This window comes from Cyprinus carpio, chromosome A2 (genome assembly GCF_018340385.1).
Source record: "Cyprinus carpio isolate SPL01 chromosome A2, ASM1834038v1, whole genome shotgun sequence".
Taxonomy (NCBI): Eukaryota; Metazoa; Chordata; class Actinopteri; order Cypriniformes; family Cyprinidae; genus Cyprinus; species Cyprinus carpio.
In genome coordinates, this window is record NC_056573.1 from 17,041,962 (window position 1) to 17,066,134 (window position 24,173).

General features: G+C 37.2%; 2 protein-coding genes across 5 annotated transcripts in view; one reads left to right on the plus strand and one right to left on the minus strand.

Annotated features, from left to right (window-relative positions):
• LOC109067989 (pappalysin-2-like) overlaps window positions 1–18,780 on the minus strand; it is a 49,555-nt gene extending 30,775 nt beyond the window's left edge. Inside the window, 7 exon segments of the mRNA XM_042775951.1 lie at window positions 1,493–1,614; window positions 1,997–2,189; window positions 3,651–3,944; window positions 7,970–8,118; window positions 13,617–14,124; window positions 14,127–14,678; window positions 17,165–18,780. Of these exon segments, the coding sequence (XP_042631885.1) occupies window positions 1,493–1,614; window positions 1,997–2,189; window positions 3,651–3,944; window positions 7,970–8,118; window positions 13,617–14,124; window positions 14,127–14,678; window positions 17,165–18,005 (2,659 nt within the window). The 5' untranslated portion in view covers window positions 18,006–18,780.
• astn1 (astrotactin 1) overlaps window positions 1–24,173 on the plus strand; it is a 584,917-nt gene that overhangs the window by 230,209 nt on the left and 330,535 nt on the right. The window lies entirely within an intron of this gene.

Genomic DNA, 24,173 nt, shown 5'->3' on the forward strand with positions numbered 1-24,173 from the left:
CACAAGGTAGAATTGATGACTGTATCAGATGTGGTGTAATGCTCCCGCAGGGAGAAGCCATGCGGCAAGATCTGTGAACATGTTATCCTTCCTTCTTTCCGCTGCCTTAACCAGGTCTCTGCTCACCCTGGCTCGAGCCCTATTTCTCAGAAAGTTTCCTTATAGTACATACAGAGGCTATGGTACAAGTAAGCAGAGATGAGTGCTGCAAGATGTGAGAGATCTGAGATCCAAGTACTGTATGATTTGTTGGTATTGAATTGGCCTGCGTTAATACAGTTATCAAATGATTCACCGTAGTATTACCGTAAGCATTATTTCATTCTACACAAACAGTGTTGTCATATTGCTCTTAAAGTCTTTCTGACATGATTAACTGACCGACAAAATAATTCACATTAGGTAGTCATCATGCACTTTATCATGTTTTTAAAAATAAACCAAAAACAATATGTTACCGTAATTTATCTGAACCGATGGTATTAAATCTCATTCATCATTAATATCGCAAAGATATTATTTTCTTAGATAAATATATCATTTTTTTTTTTTTTTTTACATTTAAGACTTTATTTGTCATCCATCTGTTTCTCAAAACAAGACTCCGGGCCAAAAATCACTCTCCACTACCACCTAGCTGGATAATTTTATGCTTGACCTCTCTCATAATACTGTGCTTTATGAAAACGACTGCATACCAGGGGAGGATTTCCACATTTTGGGTGGACTTTTTAAAGCACAATCTTATCCGTGACACATATCAGTGAGCGGGCAGACCAGATGCTAAGAGATTTCTGATTAGAATAATCAGTAACATCTGTTAGGTGAGGAATAAAGTTGAAAAGCTGCACAGGATACACATCGCTTTTTATGACGGGCCGCTTCTGGACGCCACCCAATATTACCAAAACTTGAAGCTGTGCCAAGGGCCTTTTTTATTCATTGATGGCAAAAAAAGAGTGTTCTTTATCCAGGCAATTATGATTTAATGATTTATTCCCTACATTCTTCCAGACTTGCACGCACCTGGCCCGCATGAGACTGAACAATCCACCTGAATGTGAATGCACAAGTTCGGAGAAAGAAGCCAGGGCTAAATTCTCTCTATCCTCATTAATCAAAGAGCAGGTATTTTATTATTATTTTATTTTTTTTACATTGACGATCATTCGTGAAATATTCAGTGGTGTGCTGAGGATCAAGCACACGTACAACAAGAAGTATGTCAGAGACGGCATTCAGTCATACATGTTATGATTCATGAGTCATGACATATGATTGTGTGGGAGAACATTAGATCATGATATAAAAACTATAATACAGCAGTTAGTTATGGTCCTCTAATTTGATTGACCAAATGGGATTTCAACAGCGTTGATAAACAGCCCAACTGCAATGAGCCTTTTGTTATGGTTTGTATCATTCCACCTGTCTGTGTTTGCAAGGATGAAGTAAAGTTGTGTGATAATGTTAAAATAACATGAGTACTAACCCACTGCTTCCTCTGGTGTCCAGTATCCAGTGGAATCACAGGCGTGAGGAGAAGTGGCCTCATGGGCGTACTGATGGAAAATTCCATTTTCGTCACAGAGATGACAGTTCATGTCACCTTCCCTAAGAGAGTGATAGATCAAAAAGCTTGTGTTTAACAACATTTAACACCCAGTTAAACTGCACTGCACATGGTTTGTGAATAAAATGCAGGTTTTTGCACTGCAAAACTGCATGTTAGAGTGGAACATTTCTAACATAACTACATTTACTTCAGTTAGCATAATCATGAAAATGAGCTCCAGTATGTATTCACACAGCATGGTTCATATCTGATTTACAAAATAAAGTAATGTGGCGAAGTATTAGTACTAACTCTAACCATAACCCAAAATCAAGTTGCCTGGAGAAATGAAGTGAAATAGTGTAACATGGATGTATAAATATTTGTACAGACAAACATTTATTTCCACTTTGTCTGTTATATGTATGCTCCTCACTTTACCTGTGGGCAAGTGGCCCACTGATTGGGCTCAACCAATGAATGGTGACGGAATCTGCATCTTGACCAATCACCACTGGTGCAAGAGGAACAGGGGTGGGCTTTCTACCATGGACCCAGTTGTTGTAGACTAAATCAATATAGCAGTGCATCCGAGCTACTTGATTGGGTGTAAAATGGTTTGTACAGTCATCATCTGTAATAAAAAAAGGTTAAAATCTTTCACAAATAAATATTAAATATTAACACTGAGTTAATGTTTATGTATATCACTGACTTTTTATCTTTTATAGAAACTGCTACTTTTATTCAGCAAGGATGCACTAAATTGATTGAATTGTTAATTTTTTTTTCTTGTTTGTTTATCAAATAATCCTGAAAAAGACACTGTATCAGAGTTTCCATAATTCATTATGCAGCACAACCAATTTCCAACTGTGATAGTGATAAGAAATGTCTCTTGAGCACCAGATCAGCATATTAGAATGATTTCTGAAGGATCATGTGACTCTAAAGACTGGAGTAATGGCAGGAGTAATGGCAGCTTTAGTATTACAGGAATAAATTACATTATAAAACATATTACAATAGAAAACAGATATTTTAAATTAAAATACATAATTTAATCTTTTTGATCAAAAATGCAGCCTTGTTGAACAAAAGAATCTTCTTTCAAAAAAAAACTAAATAAAATAAAAAATTTGTACTGATGCCAAACTTTTGAATGGTAGTGCATTACACTACATGCATGTACACTGTAAAAAATAAGTGTAATTTTAACTGTACAATTTTGTAAAAACGCTACAGAGAAAAAAACTGTTAATAGGTTAACGTTTGTTTAAAGTACTATATACAGGGAAAAACTGTAAAAGATCTAACCAGACATTTCATGTAATTTTACAGTAAAATGCTGTTAATTTTACAGTTTTTAGAATTAAAAAAGAACAAATCAATGTATAATTTACAGTCAAAAACTGTAAAACTGATATTCCCAAAATTCCCTGCGTGACGCTCCACATTTGAAAGTATTTTGTTTAAATAATCATGTTTTTTAATAGTTTTTTTTTTTATCAGTTATGTACATTTGGGCTTTATGTTACAACTTCTGTTGTTTAATGAAAATTTATTGCATTATTTAATTATCGTGTGTGTCACCATGGTGGGTGTTTTGTGTTTGCATGAATGACTCTGTGACACCTTCTATATATTAATATAAACTTCTGCTTGTGGCGAAGCTACTTGTGATGAGCTTTGATTCTTCATGTGGCTTTCTCTTTTATCATCTGCATTATTATGGTGGTTGTCAGTATGTTAAAGGTACAAAACAGTTGTTGAATTTACTGGTTTACATTCAGATTTTCTTGTTTGTAAATAACAGTTTTATACTGTAAAATTTACAGTTTTTGGCTGTTAAATGTGTTTACAGTTTTTCTGTATTTTTTACAAAATTATTCTGGCAACCACAGCTGCCCAAAATTATTTTGTAAAAAACTACAGTTTTTCTGTATTTTTTACAAAATTATTCTGGCAACCACAGCTGCCAAAATTATTTTGTAAAAACTACAGATTTATTTTTACAGTGTAGGTATAACTTGTACCACTAAGTGACATTAACTTTTTGGTGAGCAAACAGAAGCATTAACCTGATCATGACTACCTGTGTAACTCATGTAGTTGTTGTACGGTGTGTTTTTGTATTGGGTAAGGCCACATGTGTCATTGACTGGATCAGGGTCGTGACAAACTTTAGACTTTGGGGTTGGGGCTGTATCGGCACACAGATCTCCCGTCTCCATGGATGGGGTGGTCTCTTGACAGGGGTCATCACATGACTCGCGTTCACTCACACCCTTAAACACATGGTACAGTCCCAAAATATGACCCATCTCATGAATCATGGTGTTGTTGTGTCCTTTGGTTCCAAAGTAGGAGGGATTAAGAATCATTCCACCTGAAAAATAACCCAAATTGACATCACTGCAGTAGATGCAACAATATAAACTTCAATCTGACAGAACACTGAGGTGTAAATGTTCAAGTTAACTTTAATCTCAAAGCCAGGAGTCTGTGAGTAAAAAATTTAACTGATTTGTTCTGAAATATTGCTGCATAAAACAGTGTGCACTATCCTGTAAAACGGGACCACCGCAGCTAGGATTATCAGAAAGAGCAGTACATCTGGGTATCAGTGTTGTCTAATATTCTACCCACATTCAGAACATTAAAATGTATTTAAGATCCCACACCTGCTGAAAAGTAACACACTGGCATCTGGTTTTATATTTAAATAATGTAATAAAAAGCTTAAAACAATGTGACATTTATAACTATTTAAAAAATCTGTGCATATGTTCAGCTGTTTAAGAACAAGTATGAAATGACATAGTGAGACTAATATGCATAATTTTTTGTTATATCGAAATTGTATCTTATATGTTGTTTGGTGAATTTATTTACTAATTAAAAACAGAAGTTGGTTTATGTGAGCATCTGCGAAAATCTTTCTCTTCTGGACACATTTGTGCTCAACCCAGACAAGCCATTGCAGCAGATATACTAGATTTTAGTAAATAACCTTTTTATTTAGGAAATATCCACGTTTTATGGGAGTTCAGCCAAACGGATAGAGCTTGGCTAGACACGTCTGACAGACACAGATCATTTACAGTTATACCACAAGATCAGCAGTCCCTGCTATGGTCTGATTTCACTTAAAGCATTCAGAGCAGTAGTTTGACCTTGTTTCTTAGTATAATACATCAAGGTACTCTCGCAAATAAGCTTGTGATTTATGTGAAATTAAACTATAAACCATACCTCTAATTTATGAGAAACTAATCTTGCTTTTTAACTTCCATGCAGGTCCAGTGAAACATTTGTGGACAAAGATCGTCTTTCACCAAAGGCTGTTTTTGACATGACGGTAAATCAAAAGCAGAGGTGGATTATGGGCATAATAGGAATGGAGCCATATCTCTGTGAAAATAAGGGGCCATAGCTCTGTGAGATTCAAAGCAGCATGTTCAGTCATTCATGAATTTCATGTTACATTTTATGTCTCAGACCACCTCTCTGCTCAGATCATTAACAGGACAATTGAGAGCAAAATAAAACCTGACAGGGTGATGAGGACACCAAGGACCCCCTCCTGAAATGTTTTATTTTGTGATAATGATAGGTCGATGGCATTATCCTGTTCATTACATGTTACATGTACATTACATTTTTAACATTTATAAGTTATATACATTAAAATCCTTATTTTATGAATTAAAAAATAATAAAAACAACAATATATATTAAGAAATTAGCAATATTCTAGATTAATAAATGTTGTAAAATTGTTTTGATATCTAATTAACTAAATGTTAACAAATGAATGCAAAGTGTTATCACATACACATTAGAAACAGACTGTATGTTAATTCATGAAATTCATGAATTCAAGCTCACAAAAGCAGGTTGGCGCTAATTACTCATGCTAATATTGGTTTAAAAGTTCACATTCTACGCACAGGCCAAAATGTTCTCATTAACAAAAGCTATAACCCAAAAAGCCAAGACCACAATGTCTGATCATGCATCCTGAACCAATGGGAGGGGGACTTATATAAGAAACCTTCCTGCTTGAGAGAAATCTCCTTTTTAATGGAGCTGGACTTAACTGAGACCGCTTTAATGAGCTCTAAAACACAGCAACGACGAGTACTATAAAATCAGCTGGCAGTTGGATGAAGATGGCAACAGCTTAATACCCTTCTTTTGTTTTTGTTTGGTTGTTGTCGAGTTCCTTTTCTTCTCTCCCGGTGGATGACCTTAATGATTAAGGGGCAATCTAAAGGGACATCTATGCGTGCTGCAAGTGTTTTCTTTTATGCTTGAGATTACGGCACATTAATCTCGTAAAGGCAAATGCAGACAACAAGGACGAAGAGACAAGAATGTGTTTCTTTAAAGAAAAGATTTAAGGTGATAAAAAAGAATAAGTCATGAACAGGAAGATCTATGGCATTAGGTACAAAAAAACTGTGCTGTGGGGAATATAGTGACAGGAAAACTTGAGTTCTTAACTTGACATTGTACATGGTAGAATAAACCCAGTTGGGTTTAACACTTTGTTCTCAATATTATCTTGTCCGTTTTTTATCCCTTCCAAAAAATACACACGGTCCCAACCCTTTTTACTAGTGACAATACTTAGCTGTGATGTCAAACATAATGGAAAATCTATATCCATTTCATGCTTTTAAGAGCATTAAATAAATGCAATAAAACATCTGCCTTAAGGTGATGAAAATATTTGTGATTTATGTTACTTGAAAAAAAAGGCCATCAATAGAAAGAGATTTTTTAAAGGGGTCATCGGATGCCCATTTTCCACAAGTTGATATGATTCTTTAGGGTCTTAATGAAAAGTCTGTAACATAGTTTGGTTAAAATTTCTTACTGTTAGTGTAAAAAACATCTTTTTTTACCCTGTCAAAAACAGCTCTTTTCAGAGCAAGCCATTTGGTAGCATTTTCCTTTAAATGTTAAAGACCTCTGCTGACCCCGCCCCTCTCTTCCGAGCCGCTCTCAGAGAGAAGGTTTACTTTAGCCGCATTCATCATGAAACTTGCTAATTGGCACATTATCAGGAAAGGCGATTTGCAGAGATTCATTAAAAACCTTATGCTCACTTTTTTCTGTAGGTGAAGCTGGACCATGAATGATCCGCGCGAAGATAGACACATTTAGGCAGATCAGGGGTGCATTCCCTTCAAAAACAAACATAATCCATTGCGTCTTCAGCGGCTCAGATGTCAGGAGTAAATGATGACTGCTATGTTCATTATTACATCCGGGTGTGCCTCACAAGTCTTAAAAAGTGAAGCTGCGGGCTCTTTGATCACCCCCTGGTGGCTGGCTGCAGTACAGGCAATAAATCCCACCCTCTCCATGTAAACGAACGGGACTTAAGTCATAATAAAAAAATAAATTACACTTCCAATACAATTTTCCGAAAGATGTTTTTTTTTCATTTAAGGTAGTTATCACACTGATGTATGCTCAATTGTTCGATTTTGTGATAAGTTTGATTTTAGCTAGTAATTTGATGCTATAACAATGGGGCATGTCGTTATGGTTGATTGGGTCTGCAGGAGTTTGGGCGGGAGTTTGATATTGTGGCTCCACCTCACGACACTACTAAGATGGCAGCGGCCATACTGAGACGCTTTGGCTTCACTTTTCTATAGTGGAAGGAAGTGAAGATGCGTCGTCCATCTTTTTTTACAGTCTATGATTACATCCAACAAAAGATCACCTCAATCGCTTAGGAGACATTCTTGTCTACATCTGCTCCGGCGGTGAAACAATGGTGGACTGATGACAGCTCACTCAGGGCAGGTCTAAAGTAAGACACCAGTCCAGTCTGTGCTGAAACGCTACTGTCAATCAAACTATCGTGGGAGGGGCCTGTCTGTGTGACATCACAAAGACAGGCATCCCGAGATCGGCTCGATTTGAGAAAGGGGTAAAGATCTTAGTAGGTTAAAAAAATAAAAATAAAAATAAATAAACGCTGGGTGGATTTTTTATCATTATAGGGTGGTTGTGTACACACAATGCCAACACACATTTCAGTTCAAAGAACTTGTAAAAGTGAATGTAGCATTTGATGACCCCTTGCCAACACACATTTCAGTTCAAAGAACTTGTAAAAGTGGGCTAACTGAGCCATGCTAAAAAACCAAACCATGGTTGATTTCTGGACTCAAGTCTAGTCCAGTCTTATCTAATGTAGTTCAGTCAAATGAAAACATTTCATAAGTCAGGTTTTCATTATTGGGTTTTTAAATTTGCATCGTTTGAGTTATTTGTTTTATTTTTATTTTTTCACTTTCACATTACCTAAATTCTATTAAAATGGGGACTTGGGTTATTCACTTCATCATGTTCATGGGCTGCTGTGTTACATGTAAATGGACATCTTACCTTGATGAGTAAGCGCTTCTTTTGCCCATGGCCAGGTGGCAACCCCAGCAAGCTCCTCGCGTGCTGAATTATTAGCGAAGAACACATTGAGCGTGTCTGAACTGCTCAGATGAAGCAGCTCCTTCAGTTCCTTCACACTCATATAAGCCCTGCATCATAGATATTGACACATAGTCAAGAAACTTTGCATAGAAAACAAGTAATTATTGATGGAACTGCCATAAACATGAATGAACAACATGAAAGTTATTCGATTGTTCTTTGATCGCTTGAGTCAAGATTTAAAAGGGAATGACAATTTCAAATTTTGTTAAAAATAACAGTTTAAAACAACAACCGTTTATATAGTTTGTCATATGTAATGTGTCATAAGAAGTAAGCAAATGGAATTTGTAAGAGAACTAACATAAATTTTACTGCAGTACGATGTCCTATACATATTTTTAAATTCGCATATTGACTTTTATTAACAGTTTTAATAACAACAGTCATAAAAAAAATTACTTGTATGTCATGATGATTAGGAATTATAATTGTTTGAACTGGTTATGGGCGCATGAAACAACTGCCCACTTTTTTTTATTCCACTCCCAGCTGTGATAAATCACCATAGAGGCGCTTTGATGTGTGATGTTAACTTATTTTTACTTTGGAGTATGTCACATGTAATTTTTTCTCTTTTGCTTTCATAGCTGCTTAAGCCTTTGCACCTCATATATTTGAGCTGTTGGTTTGAAGAGATCCGGTTCTTATTGCCCCTTTTGGATCATGCCGAAGGGTCGAGCCTATTAGCTGAACCACCTACTGTTCCTTGGACCCGTTCCATGCGAGAATAAACCAACCATCGTACTTCTTGTGTCATTTTTTTTTCTTATTAAACAAGCAAAGGCTGAGCCAATCTTCTTGAGTGCTTCTTGAGTGTTGCCTAAATTTCTCCTAAGGGGTAATTCAGCAATACAGTTCAAAATTATTTAACAATTGAAATTCACATGACTTAGACTGTTAAGACTTAAACAGAGTGCTGTTCCGAATGTGTTCTGGAAATTAAGCAACATTTTTTTAAATTGTGAATTGCTCACAGTCAAGTAAAGCCAAACATATGCAGAACACGGGCAATAAAATACGTTTAGATGTTTAGAAAAACAATTAACTTTGCACATTATGACAGGTGGATTAATTTAATAAATTTAAATATTTAACACCATGGACATGAGCTTGAGGAAAATTTCAAATATAAAGTATAAGAAAAAGTATAAGACAAGTCATGAGCCATGGTACAATGGGTAAAGCATTGTTCATGACAAATATAAGATGTGCACTTACAAGGACACAGATTTGAGTGCCACGACAGTATTTACCTGTCCAACCTTTGAATATGTTTGAGGAAGAACATATTTTTATACTTACAGATGAATCAGGTAAATTCTAAAAAAAGACAAAAAAAAAACAAAAAAAACAATATACTGTGTGTGCGTGTGTGTGTGTATATATATATATATATATATATATATATATATATATATATATATATGCAAAAATAAAAATTACATGATGTCCATTGTTTCCAAATCTACCAACAGAAGAATCAAATACTAACCACAAACCAACTGATGGCACAAAAATGCTTATTCAGGAAACAAACACAACATGACAAAAACAACAGCAAGTGAAAATGTTCAACTGTCAGCACAGTCCTCTAATCAGAGCAGCCATCGATGTCGAGGAAACTCGGGTTGGTCAGCACCAGGGATTGACTGGCACAGGGTTATATTCTGAAATGGAAATGGGTTCTGCCACAAAAATGTAACATCTGAATATTTGCCCTCTTGACCTGCACTCACTGGGCCTCATTCATGAAACATGAAGAAAATTTTTATGTAAATCGTTCGTAAAGCCATTCTGGCGTAATCTTTCGAACTTTTTGCAACTATGTTGATAATTGTAAAAGGCAGCGCTCGTCGGTGTCACGATTTACCCAGCCGTAAATAGAGGAGGGGCGGGACAAATACCTTAAACATTCTGCTTGTACGACGACTGCCTACAACGATTGAGAAGTCAATATTACTGGTTACTGCTTTATTATATTTAGTAAAATTCTAAAAGTTAGATACTTGTAGGCTTGATAATTGTAAAAGGCAGCGCTCGTCACTGTCACTATTTACCCGGCCGTAATGGAAAAACGCTGCGCCACCAAAGCGTTCTCAAGCGCCATCAGCCGGTCGTTTTAAGAATAGCGCCTGACATTTTTTCAGCTGTCTAAAAACACTTTGGTGGTCACACATTGTTGAATATTTATTGATAGGCATATGGTCTAGTCTTTTTTGCATTTATGCAATATACTGGAGCCAATCCTGAGAAAGTAGACCAGAATATTCCACTGCATTCCTGGACACACAGTTTGCGTAGCTGTAATTCATAGGCGGGGATTATGCTAATTGTGAATGAGCATGCACGAGTGCCCTATTTACAAATGATTGGAATTCATTAACATACATGTTTAACTATCAAAAAGGATGTTTATGAAGAGCTTGTGAATCTGGAGGAGAGTTTTTGGGAAGGGCTGTTTTACGTGCAAATTGCTCAGAATTTACTCATATATTTATGCAAGTTTCATGAATGAGGCCCAGTGATTCTGTCAAGACATTACCAGGTCAAAATCTAATGAGGTGGGGGGGGAACTGACCATTTATGTAAATAAAAAATGTTATACAATTAAATGTTGTATAACATATGATCAATAATAAAAAAAGATAAACAAACAAACAAATACAGTTTTTGAAAGCCGTCTCTTGTACTTACTAAGGGTGCTTTTTTTATTTTCTATTAACTATTTTCTATTTTAATATATTTTAAAATGTTATTTATTTTCTGTGACAAAGCTGAACTTTTAGCAGCTATTACTCCAGTGTCACATGATCCTTCAGAAATCAGAAAACAGAAACTCACTAACCCCAAACTTTTAATGGTAATGTACATCATTTGTTCTTAGTTCGTTTAATGTTCATTCCACAAGAGACTTGTGCCAACAAACTTCCCTAATTTTTGCGCCATTAGCAGCACCAAATAGAACTGCATTAATAATGAAAGTTTTGCTTCCAAACAGGTTTTCCAAGCAATCCTACTGTGCCTTTCGCTTTGCCCCATCTTCCATTATTCATGCAATATGTACTTCCGTCTTAAAATCACAACATTGACTTGTCAGATAGCCCAAGCAAATGTATTAAAAGCAAATTTCTGGTTATTCATCTAGTCATCTAATAAATGGTTTTACCTGTGCATTAACCTGGCATAGAATAAAGTATTTTAAGAACAAAACTTCACCTTTCAGGTGGACAAAATCCGTTTAAATAACACAGAAAATAAATGAAAACTATTTATTAAAATAGTCATATTCAAAACCACCGATCCACTATCTTGCAGCCAGATGAATTAAGAAATAAATACATCATAAATCTATGAAATTGCTAAGCATCTATCAAAGTTAATTACTAAAGAGAAGAGTTATCAGGTAGTTCAGTTCTTTTGGCTTAAGTGTCTGGACTAAAATGTCTTCGCTTTCTTCTCGTTCCATTTCTGGAGCTTACCAAAAGCACCTGGTGGTTCCCTTGTGCTTTTTCTCTCTGCTTCAACAACACAATTTGCGTAGTGACAGCCACTGGCAAGTACTTGCACTTCACTGCCCAGCAGCAGATACCTGGGCTATAACTCACACAGCAAAACATTAAAATCCCAGACCTCCACATAAAAGCACGCTATACAATTGCCATCAAAATGTCATCCCTGCATTAATTCTCTGCAAACTCTGGACCTCGGCCTTAGCAATCCACTATTCCAGCATGGTAAGGAAAGATCTCTCTAAGGGCTTAGTCTATGAGCCCATGGTTAATCCGGTCCCATTGGCTATTAACATTTCTACTTTCACTTTTTTGACATATCATATTTAGAGGAAAACAAGTCCAGTAAATAAACCTTTGGGTTATTCAGTACCTTTGGATTGCTTTTTGAATATGGCGTGCAAGGGGACATATGGTACTCCAGGTCACCACTACCCCAAACTGTTGGCCTTGGTAGAATAAAGGAGGTCTGAAATTCCCTGAAGAAGTTTATCTTTTAGTATTCCCATTCATCTCAATGGCAGTTAAAACGGCATTTTAGAATGAAAACGATCCTTGTCTACACTGGCGTTTCCGCTGCGTTTCAGAAACGATCTCCGTTTATACTACACAACATAAAACGTATGTCACGTGACCATTCATGCAGGTACAGCCATAGATATGTATAGGTAGATACCCTATTATTTAGATCGCGGGCGCGTCTACGTGCTTGGAGCGATCGAATGGGGAATCTACCTGTACATCTATGGGTACAACAATGCGCATGATGTTATTGTTTACACTGTCATCAAGGATACGCAGAGCGAATGTGGGCAGCCATGACATCATTTTCAAAAGTCTCCGTTTTGGTCCATTAACACTGAAATGCAACCCCAGAGTTTTCAAACTGAAACAGGGTCTGCAGCGTTTTCAAAAGTCTCAGTTTTCGAGGGTCGAAAACGCCGGAGTAGTGTAAATCATAGGCGTAACTGTAGCAAAAGTTATGCGTTTTAAAACGAAAAAGCACTAGTGTAAAAGGGGCCTTAGACCACCATCCAATGGTTTCATTGGGACAATATTAATCTATACAGAAGACCTTCAGGAACAGATAGGCAGTTCTTGAAGAAAGCTTGTTTTCAAGCAACCATAAAATGACAACAGCTAGTGGCTGAGGCACAAAGTCTCATTGCACACTGAGCCTGGAATAACACTTCCCAAACTCCATCTGGAAATTTGACATATAGCAAATTCATCTAGCTGATAAAAGGACTTAAATAAAAGACTTGGCGTGATCACATTTCAGGATTTTTACACTATAGTACGGTTTTGTGAACATCTACTCATTTACGTAGCATCAGAAAAATGAAAGATTCTGTGGCATGCCGTCAAAACAGTCTGTACGGGAGCAAAACTGTCCTGCCTTTTCAATGTGAATAGTGCCGAGACCTCTGGTTTTGTTGTTTAGCCACATTACGTGTATAATTTGGCTCAGGTCTGCATCCAAGTTTTGCATGCTTTTAAAGTTATTCCAGAAGGCCAATTTGTAAACCTTTGCATGTTGAGAAATACAGAATGCCCTGAAATCTTGAAAATAAAAAATGAAAAAAGTGGACACTATTTCACAATAAGACACTTTGGTTTCCTTTTTTCCTGATGGTGCTGTGAGAACATTTAACAAGCACATATCTTTTGTCAATTTCTTGAACTCAAAAAACAGTTTACAGTGATCCTGAGCGAAGGATAGGGAATGCTTTCAATAATCTTGTCTTGGCCTTTAAGGCCTACACGTTAACACAATCTGTTTTAGTAGGAATGCATGTGCTAAGGACATAAATGTAGTTGATATAATGATATGGTAGCTGACTTTGGTACCCGCATCAAATTCTATAGAAGCTAGCAGGCAGTCAAAATATCATCCTGAGGGGTTTTTGCTAGAAAGATATTGCAATCTTTGAATTAAGACCAAAACATGAACCCTCTTGCACATCCCACTAAAATTATGCCTGGGTTCAAGCTAGTTGCCAAAGTGGAACCATATTGAAGCACAAGCTCACCTCTGAGAAGACTCGGGATCAAAGCAGGTCTTTGCGACATCTGTGACCTCGGGGTCACAGCAATCACCATCATCGTAATCATAGTGAATGGTGTTGCACTCTGGGTTGCAGACTCCATCCCTTCGCTTCCAGTTGTAGCAGGGCCCCATGCGCAAGCAGTCGCCCCCATCGTGGCCTGTAAGAGGATGGTCGCACTCGGGATCGCAATGGCGGTTCCCCACCTTGGCAATGTGGCAGTTGCTGAGGATGAAGCGCCGTTGGAGGGAAGAGTTATAGATGGTGTGAATGCTGAGCTCCAGCGTGATGTTGTAAGGACGAAAGGCGTCTTCCAAGGCCTGGTGTTGGAGCTGGATCTGCTGCAGAGAGACTGTAGGGTCGCTTCCGTCTTCCTTACAGATGTTCACGATGCGGTAACGTAGGTGCTTCTCAACTCGCAGTTGCCATTGCTGGTTATAACTGAGGGCGACATCGGCATTGTCACACACGGTCACGCCACATTGAGGTGGAAGAAAGGAGAAACAAGCTGCCGCTCTGGGACAGGAAGAGCCACAATGACTGGTGTGTTATGGTCTTTGTAGGGCGCCCACTGATTCTCAACCTCAGAGAAATCTGCCCACTGGGACAAGATGGGAGCTTGTCTCTCTGCATGGGATTGGTGACCTTTAAGAAGTTCTTTGTGAGTTTGTGCATAACCCCATAATGTGACACCTCCCAAATGCCCGCGGAAACTGTGTTCGTGATCCGACTGGTCCCCACCAAGTAAAAACAGGCGACAGGCTTTGATGTAGGGACTGTATAGGTCACCTGACTGTTCTCTGCTCTCGCCAACCTTGGAATTGTCTATGTACAGCGCCATCTTGTGGCCATCATAACTGGCCACCACATGAGTCCAGCTGTTCGGCTGGTAGCGCTGGTGTGCAATGATAGTGGTGGATTTAAGTGCCCGATCCATGCGAAGGGAAAAGAAAAACCTGCCATCTTTTCTTCCTGTAGGGTCTGCTGCTCGAATCCCAACACACCAACCTTTTTCACTCAAGGGATATGAGCAGTTGTCAAACACGCCTAGAAATAAACACAAACGAAGGAGTCAATGAGCTGAAATGTAGCTTCATCAAACACAGAGTAATTGGTGTTTAATTATCTAAAGAGTTTAAGAGTTTAAGTCACTTCCATTCAACAAATCCACTGATATTCCCAGCCGTCTTTCTTAGGAGCAGACACATCTGGCAGCCAGATGTTACCGTCAAAGGACAAAAAGAGGTCAGGGAACCCCTTCACCCTCCCTACAACACACGCACATGCGAACACATACACACTCGGGTGCATTATTCCCTGCAAACGGGAGAACGAGCACTGGGCAGCTTTAAAACAAAATATCCTGAGGGACGTGGACCACACTGAAATTTCATTCATTGGAAAAGCCTGCTGAAGTGTGTGCAGGGCTCCAGTGTGTGACAACATCTGCTAATTTCTGTGCGTATCAACCCTGAAGTCTTGAATTTGAAGATAAACCATTCCAGAGTGCTATCCACTTGGATGCTACTACATTTTCAAAGCAGGAGTTCTTATCTTACTGTTTTTATAGTATCTGTCTCCCACTAAATAAAAGACTCCTAATAGTAGTACCTCAGACTGGCCTGGAGTGCTGAGTTTGGCTGGAGACAAAGTGTGCTGAAAAAATACTTTCTGTGTAATCTTGTATAATTGATGGCTTTCAATATGACAAGTGTTTTTTGCATAATAATCACTTAATAGAGAAAGAAAAGTTAGCGCTGAAAAGACCACTTCCAGTAAAGCCTTTGAACGCTCATTTGGCAGAGTGGGGGATTTTTTAAAAACTGGCTTTTATAACAATAGATTCGTCCACTGATTGTTAAAAGAAAGCTATTGACCTCAAAATGAGCTGGAATGAATGTTCACATGATTTTAGTGATGATGACAAATATGTCAAAGGGAAATAATATAATCCTAACAATAGCAAGATGGTAAAAACCCTCATTTATTTAAGAGATTTGTGAAGTCATTGGGGGAACTGATTTACTCCAAGTGGTGGATGATTTGATTAAAATGGAATATCTAATGCTCTCTTTTGAGGTCTGATAGATGACTCATTAGTGTTAGAAGCATATGAATAATATTTTCACCCCCTTTCGCCTAAAAGCATGTATTTTGGCATCCATGGTAGAGGAAAAGCCTTGCGCAGGTTATGACAAGAGAACTCTGGGCTTTGTTCTTCTTACTGGGAACTAGTCTCAGAAGCACTTCCAGATATAATCATTTCCACATTGACCCTCCTCAGCAGCCATACAGAAAATGCACATTTACCTGATTATGAAAGCTCCCTTAAGGGATCCGGCACCTTCTGTGATGTTCCACAGCTTATTTTGTTTATTTTTGTTCTTGTAATCATAATGTGCATCAGAAAAACTCAGATGCCTGTCAAAATCATACAGCAAAATAGCTTGGCGCCATGTCGGGGGACAAATAAGGTCCTCTATAAAAAATTATTTTATGAATTTAGTGATAGGTTTGCAATAAACAAACAAACAAATAAATAAAACATTTTCCCTTATTTTAGACATTTTTACACATTGTAATATATCTTTTTTTTTTTTTTTTATAGAGGACATTATTGTCCCCCAACATGGCGCTGAATTATTTTGCTGTATGATTTTGACAGGCATCTGAGTTTTTCATTTTATATATATATATATATATATATATATATATATATATATATATATATATATATATATATATATAATATTCATATATATATTCATATTATATATATATATATATATGTGTGTGTGTGTGTGTGTGTGTGTGTACACACACATATTTTTTTCTTAATAATATAACTACATAAATTGCGAAGCATTTACAGACAATTTTTCACAAATCAACTTCGCATGTGAAACAACACCTAGTTTCTGCTTTTGAAAATGTTTTATATCAAACAATTGAGCTGGATGAGAGCTAGCTGTCAATGTTAGTACGGTGTCCAGAACATGCAGCTTATGAATTCAACCTTGGAAACGCAGTGCGCCATATGCACAAACAAGTGATTAAAGCTGACAGGACACATCGAGCAGGTGGTGGCCACTTGTTCCTCTAAACACTCCTCCCTTAGCACTACTCATCGTTTGCACCATGTAAGCAGCTGATTTCCCATTCTCCTTTCATCTGCTTGTCAGCTGATATCCTCAAACAAAGGCCTCTTAAATGAAACAACAACGTGTCAAAGCCCTGACACAACACAGAGTCCGTCGCACACCATTTGATGCACTTGATGAACTGAGGAATGAATCTGACTTTCCTTAATCATTTTCGTCTGTATGGCTGTACGCCTTTGAGCAATATTTATTCTGATTAGACAGCTGCTAATTGCAAATTATGTATCCTTCAAGTTATAAACTGTTGTTTTAATTAATAGCCAATGACAATTCAAATTACTAGAAAACAGTTTAAAGAACCTGCAACCCTCCAGTACAAAAAAAACATGATTTTAGACAATGAGAATGATATAGGATTGCACAGACACCCACCTGCAATGATGGCAGGATTATTCTGGCCCCCCTCTGGCTTGACCCACAGCTCTAAAGTGAACCTAGAGCGGGGCAGTTCTAGGCCAAATGCAGGGTTCACCTTTAGGTGATCCGCCTGACCGCTGAAATACACAGCTGTCATCCACTTTTCAGGCATATTGCGTACATCTGCCCTCCACGGCTCCCCAGCAGTGCTCTGCAGCCCCTCTTGCTCCCCGGAGAACTCTTCGTTTTCTGTAGGAAGGTCAGTGTGGTGGATATTGGTGTGCTGCATATCTTTTGGGACTTCTTCTTCGTTGTCAAATTCTGGAAGGGTCCTTGCAACCCTTCTTAGTGAGAGCGAGCTGTCTGTCAAATCACCACCCTTTTCTGCCTGTAAAGGGTGTCCTTTTGAAATCGATTGAAGGGGTTTGTGTGACTTAGTAGAGCCAGGATCATTGGCCCCCTGTGGCTGTTTACCTGCTTTCTTCCATATGAAAGTCTCTTCTTGTGGTTCCTCATATTTCTCCTTCTCATTAATATCCCAGTTAGTTAATTCAACCGCATTTGTGCCACTAGAGCTGCACTCACCTGAACACGACCTCACCGTTCTAGTTTTCCTCAAGTGCAAGTCTATCAAGCGAGTGTACCTTCCAGTGACGCCCGCTAGAGGGTACTGCTGCGCCGCGGAGTGCAGCGGCCGCTTGCGGCTGATTGAGTCGCACTGCTCTCCAGCAAGCGCTCGGTCCGCTCTCTGTGCCAGTGTCCGCTTATACTTCTGGAGATGATCTGGCTGAGCCCTGTTCAGCGGCCATGTGTGAAATACTGCAAGAATAATAGCCAGTAGTCTAAAAAACATCATTTTATTGAGGTAAAGCTGTAACTTTCAAAGAGTGGACATCTATTTGTTTGTTTGTTTTAAATTGCACTTGGGAAGGGAGCTAATATTTAATTCGCTTAAATAGTTTTTAGTGCCTTTTCTTCATTAATAAAAGCATAAATTGTGTTTAAGTTACAATATGTATGTTAATAAGTTTCTATTTTACTTTTTTATTTTACTTAAAAAGAAATTGTAATGACAAGGGATCTCGAAATTATCAGTGCATTACGGTGGATAGTCTGTTCCTCTCTTAATTTACTATTTAAGTAACTGGATAGCGCAAATTGTGAGTAACTGACAACTGGCTACTTTAAATCTTTCCTCCCTGCTTTTTGAGTGGTCAGGTTCAAACAGAACATCTCGTGTCTTGGGGATCCCCTCGAAGCTGCCTTTTTAGCGCGCAATGACTGCGTAAAAGCCTAATTGTCATTCACTTACAGTTCATTTACGCGCGCAATAAAGTTTTCCTCTTTGTGGTCGAATGAAAGCGGTAATATCGCGTTTGGTTGCAGACTTACATGGCTTGCTGTCTCTACAGTGTAAGGTTCTTTGGAGAAGTGTAACGCTGGATAAAGGTTATCTGAGATTGTCACCTTTCTCCGGCGCGCAATGGGTCACGTTCTGATATTCGCGGTCACGCTTTGTTCTGCGAATAAACCAACAAAACGGTCAAATAAAAGGTCTGTCGAAGTTTATTCTTACAGTGGAGTGTTTCAGATATCAGGGAGCTGTGAAAGTCCGCTTAAAAGATTTTATTTTCTCAAAAATATGGATCATTATCCAAGAAACTGAAGGTACTGAAAGGAGATTTGTCTTTTTGGCATGCTGGTCCACGTGAAAACGGCTTTTTGGATCACCTTGAGATGTCGCGGAGACTCCTCTTGCGCTCCGTGTGTGTCTATATTCCCAGGCTCAGTCCCGCTGCACGCGCTCTCCGCATCTCCACATCAGATCAAAACTAACGCGCTAAACGTTTTATCTGTTTCCACCAGCCTGACATCACAAACCCAGCCCCTTACCCAGCTATTAGGAAAGAAAACTTCACCCAGGTCCAACCCAGCTTTTGCATGAATGCATCTACGCTCACTTTCTCCCCCAGTGCCATTGACATCTAGCTGCTACACCTACTTCGGTACTGTAATGCAATAGACAGCACATCTGCCTGACATGTGAAGCAGGGCTGAAACACTGCATATGTGAAAAGACAAGTGAAAGATGTGTAAACACTGAAAAACAAGGATGGACCTATGAGAAATTCCAGAACACTCTCTTAGAGAGAAGTTAACAGAAATGACTAAAAGATGCTGCGGGAATGAAAAAAAGCAAATAGTCAGGTGGATCTGATTTTCCCCAAAAGAACAATTATTTAAAACTGATTAATGTAATAATAAATTAATATTAACGCTGATCCTTTTTCTTACTGCATGTAGGAAATGTTGAATTACACAATGAACCCTTGAAATATCAAACTTTATGAATGGCTTTAAAATACGGAAAAAATTAATAAATAAATAAATTAAAAATAAAATAAAATTACAAATAGTAAATAAACAGTTAAAAGGCCAAATATTTGTAATTTGTATACATAGCCACTATATAACAAAGTAGCTATTAGATTCATTCTGATACAACAATAAGATCATTGTCAACTTTCTTAAATTTGTCAAAAAAAAAAAATACCTTTTGGATTACACCATCTAATCTGACAAAAAGATTTATTTATTTATTTATTATTATTTTTTTTTTTTTATGGCATCATTAGCAGAAAATTTTCTTTATAAGACATTAATGTTGGGAGGGAATTGTCAATGTGAATAACAGTTCATGTCTGACTGTCCCCCTTTGCCTTTCTACAGAAAAGTTACAGTTCATTTATGACTGTCCCCCTTTGCCTTTCTACAGAAAAGTTCCCGTACTAATGTGATACTAATGCGAATGCATGCCTGCCACATTTTGTTATGTGGTCAGAGTATCTTTACTGTTTTCTACGTGAATAATATCCCTGAATGGCAATCAGCACTGCAGGTGCATATAGAGTGATGTGACTTGTAAATGAGTAGATCTGTGACCACAAAACAACTCCGCAACCACATACAACACCTCACACCGCAATGGTCAAAAAGTAAGACATGGCACTGTTAAATTTCCTAAACGTACCAGTTTTGGCCTCACCGGTTTTTGTCGGGATCAATTTGCAAACAGACCCAACTTGGGGTAACTATAGCAGTTATGGCAGGGGCCCCTTCAGGGGTAGAAAGGGCCCTAACAGTGGGAGGTAAGAATTCCACAACCAGCCCAAGGATCTGCCCCCAAAACATTCAAGCTTTTTGTATCAAAGTGCTTTGAGATACAGCTGCAACTGTGTAAAAAAAAAAAAAAAAGCCTGGTCCAAATCCAAAGGCAACCCCCAATCTATCATAAGCAGAGTTAGAAAAATCAAAAAATAGTCACTGTAAATCCGTTGCCGATATTAACTAAATTTTCAGCCAGTGACAAAACCGTTATTCTATCACTTGGGAGACACAAGTAAACTTCCATGAGAGAGCAGATAATTTCACGGAATAGATATTTGAAAAGATACAGTGAGGGAAGCAGGTGTGCACTGTTTGAACTATAACGTAATTTTTCCTAGTTAGTCATGGCTGGCTTGGCTTTAAGACTGTATTATTCGAAGTGAGCATCTGACGGCATTTATTTTTTTTCTTTATTTCCCCTCCTTATGTTCTAGATATACCCTCAAAAAACATGTCTCATTGGATTAATTCAACAAGCCAGGACTCTATGGGTCTTTTTAAACACTTTTCTTGATGCTCTGAAAGAAAAAAAAAAAATCTTCAAAAATAAATAAGTAAATAAATAACCAGTTTATATTTCAATAATATTACCATTTTTTAACATTATGTGGTAAATTAATTAAGTGGCTCCTTCAGTACCTGTCTCAATCATTAAATGCACTATAATTGCTAAAATATGTTGTTAGTGCATCGATATCTGTTCTGTGTGCTTGTATCCATATGACAGTGTGTGTGCATATGTGTGTGTTGGCGGGCATGAGGTGGGACAGCTGGGATTTGTTACTCATTTTTCTGCGCGCTGCCTATTAATATCATAGACAGACATTGATCTAAATCAAAGTGCCCTAATGTTTTAGATTTAATTTAGTTATGTTTTTTGGACCATTGGATTCTCACTCCTTGCAAAAGGATCGGTGTGTCTCACCAAATAAATTATAAGTTTTTAACTACAGTAAGAAAGAGACTCACATAACATAGTCGTAAATGAATCATGGATATCCTTTTAGCCAAAGATTAACAATAGAACTCATAATTTTTGTAATTTGCCTCTTTCCTTCCAAAAGACACATTGTACTCAACAGATCGGTCATGTATCTTCAATATATTTGAAAGTATATTATGAGTTAAAAGGGGTTTATTTCTCCCTTAGAGCCATAACAGAAGCACTCGAGATATATAAAATGTTTTAAAATAGCAACCACAGTTAGTCCATTTGTAACTGAGAACACAGCACTGGCCAATGTGAGCTGACACAACTCATCCAGACTTTTTAACCGACTCTCCCATGAGGGCTTATCCATTTGGAATTTAAGTTAGCTTTAAACAATTTTTGTTAACTGCATTAACAACGCCAGCGATTCGAGCCTAATTTCCAATGAGATACAAGTAAAGAACATCTGAATCAACAAAAGTAAGTGTTGGGGGGCTTTGAAGTATGGTCCATTGTGGAGGTCATGCAGGGTAAAGCAGTGCTGTAATTAAACTTATTGCATGTGAAGAAAAGGATTTGTCCGCCAAAAGAACATATAATAGAGTTACAATGAGAAGAGTATCAGCAAAGCTCATCTTTGATATGGTTCCCTGTCAATATATATAATATATTATATATATATATATATATATATATTATACACATACATAAACCTGCAAGCCTTCAAAATGTAAGAAATAACAATTTTAATTTAAAAAAGTTAAAATAAAACCATGAATAAAAAGTCAGTTACTAAAATAAATAAATACAATAAAATAAAATAAAAATTAGTTTAAAAATTATCTGTAATGTTTTAACATACTCAAACCAGAATAACACCCATACCAGTGGTGTCCTCTTTGAATATCTGGCTATAGTGTTTCTAAAGATACAGTTCTAACTCCCCCTGCTGTGTAAAATGGAAACTTCAGATGATTAATCTCTCAAACTGCTATCCAGTACCTATGCAATCTTTCAGTAATGCAAATTGTATACAAAGACAGAAAATGTAGACACTAGTTAATCTCACTAATGGCCTCAAGCTCTTCAGTGATTGCCTGATTAATATCACTTTGAGGAAAAATGTTGTAGTTTCTTAATATAATCTAATGAGCAAATAAATAAATAACATACTGTAATTTCCAAATATCTTAGGTTAAAGAATATTTAACAACTGTTGGGTTTAAAACCAAAAACACACTTTACATTTACTGTTACCGAATTAACCAACAGAAATACACAGAAACAAAAAACAAAACAAAAAAAAAAACAGGACTGATTTTAAACATAAGCTTTCATGCTTCAAAAAGGAATGATTAAAAAAAACAAAAAACTTCTTGTGCACACATACTTCTTGTGTTCAAGTCTTCCTAAGACATTTGTGTGAAATACAAAGATACCCAATAAACATTTATTATCATTATCATGATACAATATTATATAATACATGTTTCTTCAGAATTCTTAGAAAGTTCAAAAGAACAGTATTTATTTGAAGAAATCTTGTAACATAAAAAATGTCTTCTGGTCAATTTTATGTATCCTTGCCATATATATATATATATATATATATATATATATATGTGTGTGTGTGTGTGTGTGTGTGTGTGTGTGTGTGTGTGTGTGTGTGTGTGTGTGTGTGTGTGTGTGTGTGTGTGTGTGTGTGTGTGTGTGTAATTCTTTTGTTTTTTTTTTTTTTTGTTTTTTTTTTTTGTGTGTTTGTGTGTGTTCAGAAAATAGTGTTTATATTTATAATTTATATAGGTTACTTTTATGATACTTTTAGTGCTTTCAGTTCCTTAATGAAGCTTGTCAGCTTCAGTACCTGGTCATCATGTTGTTTGGAACAACATTAGCATGAGTAAATGACAGAAGCGGGACAGAATTTTTATTTTTGGATGAAATATCCCTTTATGAAGTCTGATGGGACACATCCTCTGGTCAAAGATGTACCAATACAGAGGGAAGGTATGGTACAAGATCAGAGAATATTTTGAAATCGTGAGGGCAGGTGGTCCCACAGTGGGTGGTAGAAAGCTGGAACAGCTTCTCCTCCTCTGGGCATGGTCTAAAAAAAAAAAGTCTGGATCAGAGTGAGTTGTGTACAACTCTGGCTACTGATGTTGACCACTTTGTTTTTGAAGTAGATGAAGAAGGGGGAACAGGTTGGGGGCTCTGATTGATATTTTCCTAAAGCCACAGCTTAAGGCAGGGAAACATCCTACACTCCTACACTCCTCAGGATGAATATGAGGGACAGGTTTTGGGGGGGAGAAATCAAAGTAAAGGGTTTTTTTTTTAAAAAAAAATGAGGAATGCAAAAGTTGCAAAAGACTTCAGCTGAAGCCTTGCTGCAATGCTTACACAGAAAAAAATAATAAAAATAGAGCTGCCTAGATTTGACCAACATTACTTTACCATGTTGGTTCAGCTATCTATTAGGGGTGTAACAGTATATTGTTTCAAAGCATATCCACAATGCAAAAAAGGCAGAAATATGTATAGCGACAATATCTATCATGTATAGTTCAGCCAAAATGAAAGTTTAGACAGATTTAATTTTGCATCAAACAGTTAAAAGTTAAAAGTTAATTATTAAGTTAAAATTCAATGTCTGGGGTCTAGGGAGATAGGCCTAATTTAATGGTTATAATTAAAAACAAGTGACAGTTAATATGCATTAGAGATTTGTGTTGGGACTATTTTGTACACATAAGCTGTTTAGCTGATAGCCTGGAAAATCACAAGAGCCATTTTAAAATAGACCATTTAAATTTCTAAGTAAAATTAGACGAAAAGATTCACGTTTGCGCTACAAAACATATATGCAGTCATACCTAAAACATCGAAATCGGTGTGTTGTATGAAGATATGTTGCTGGAAAAG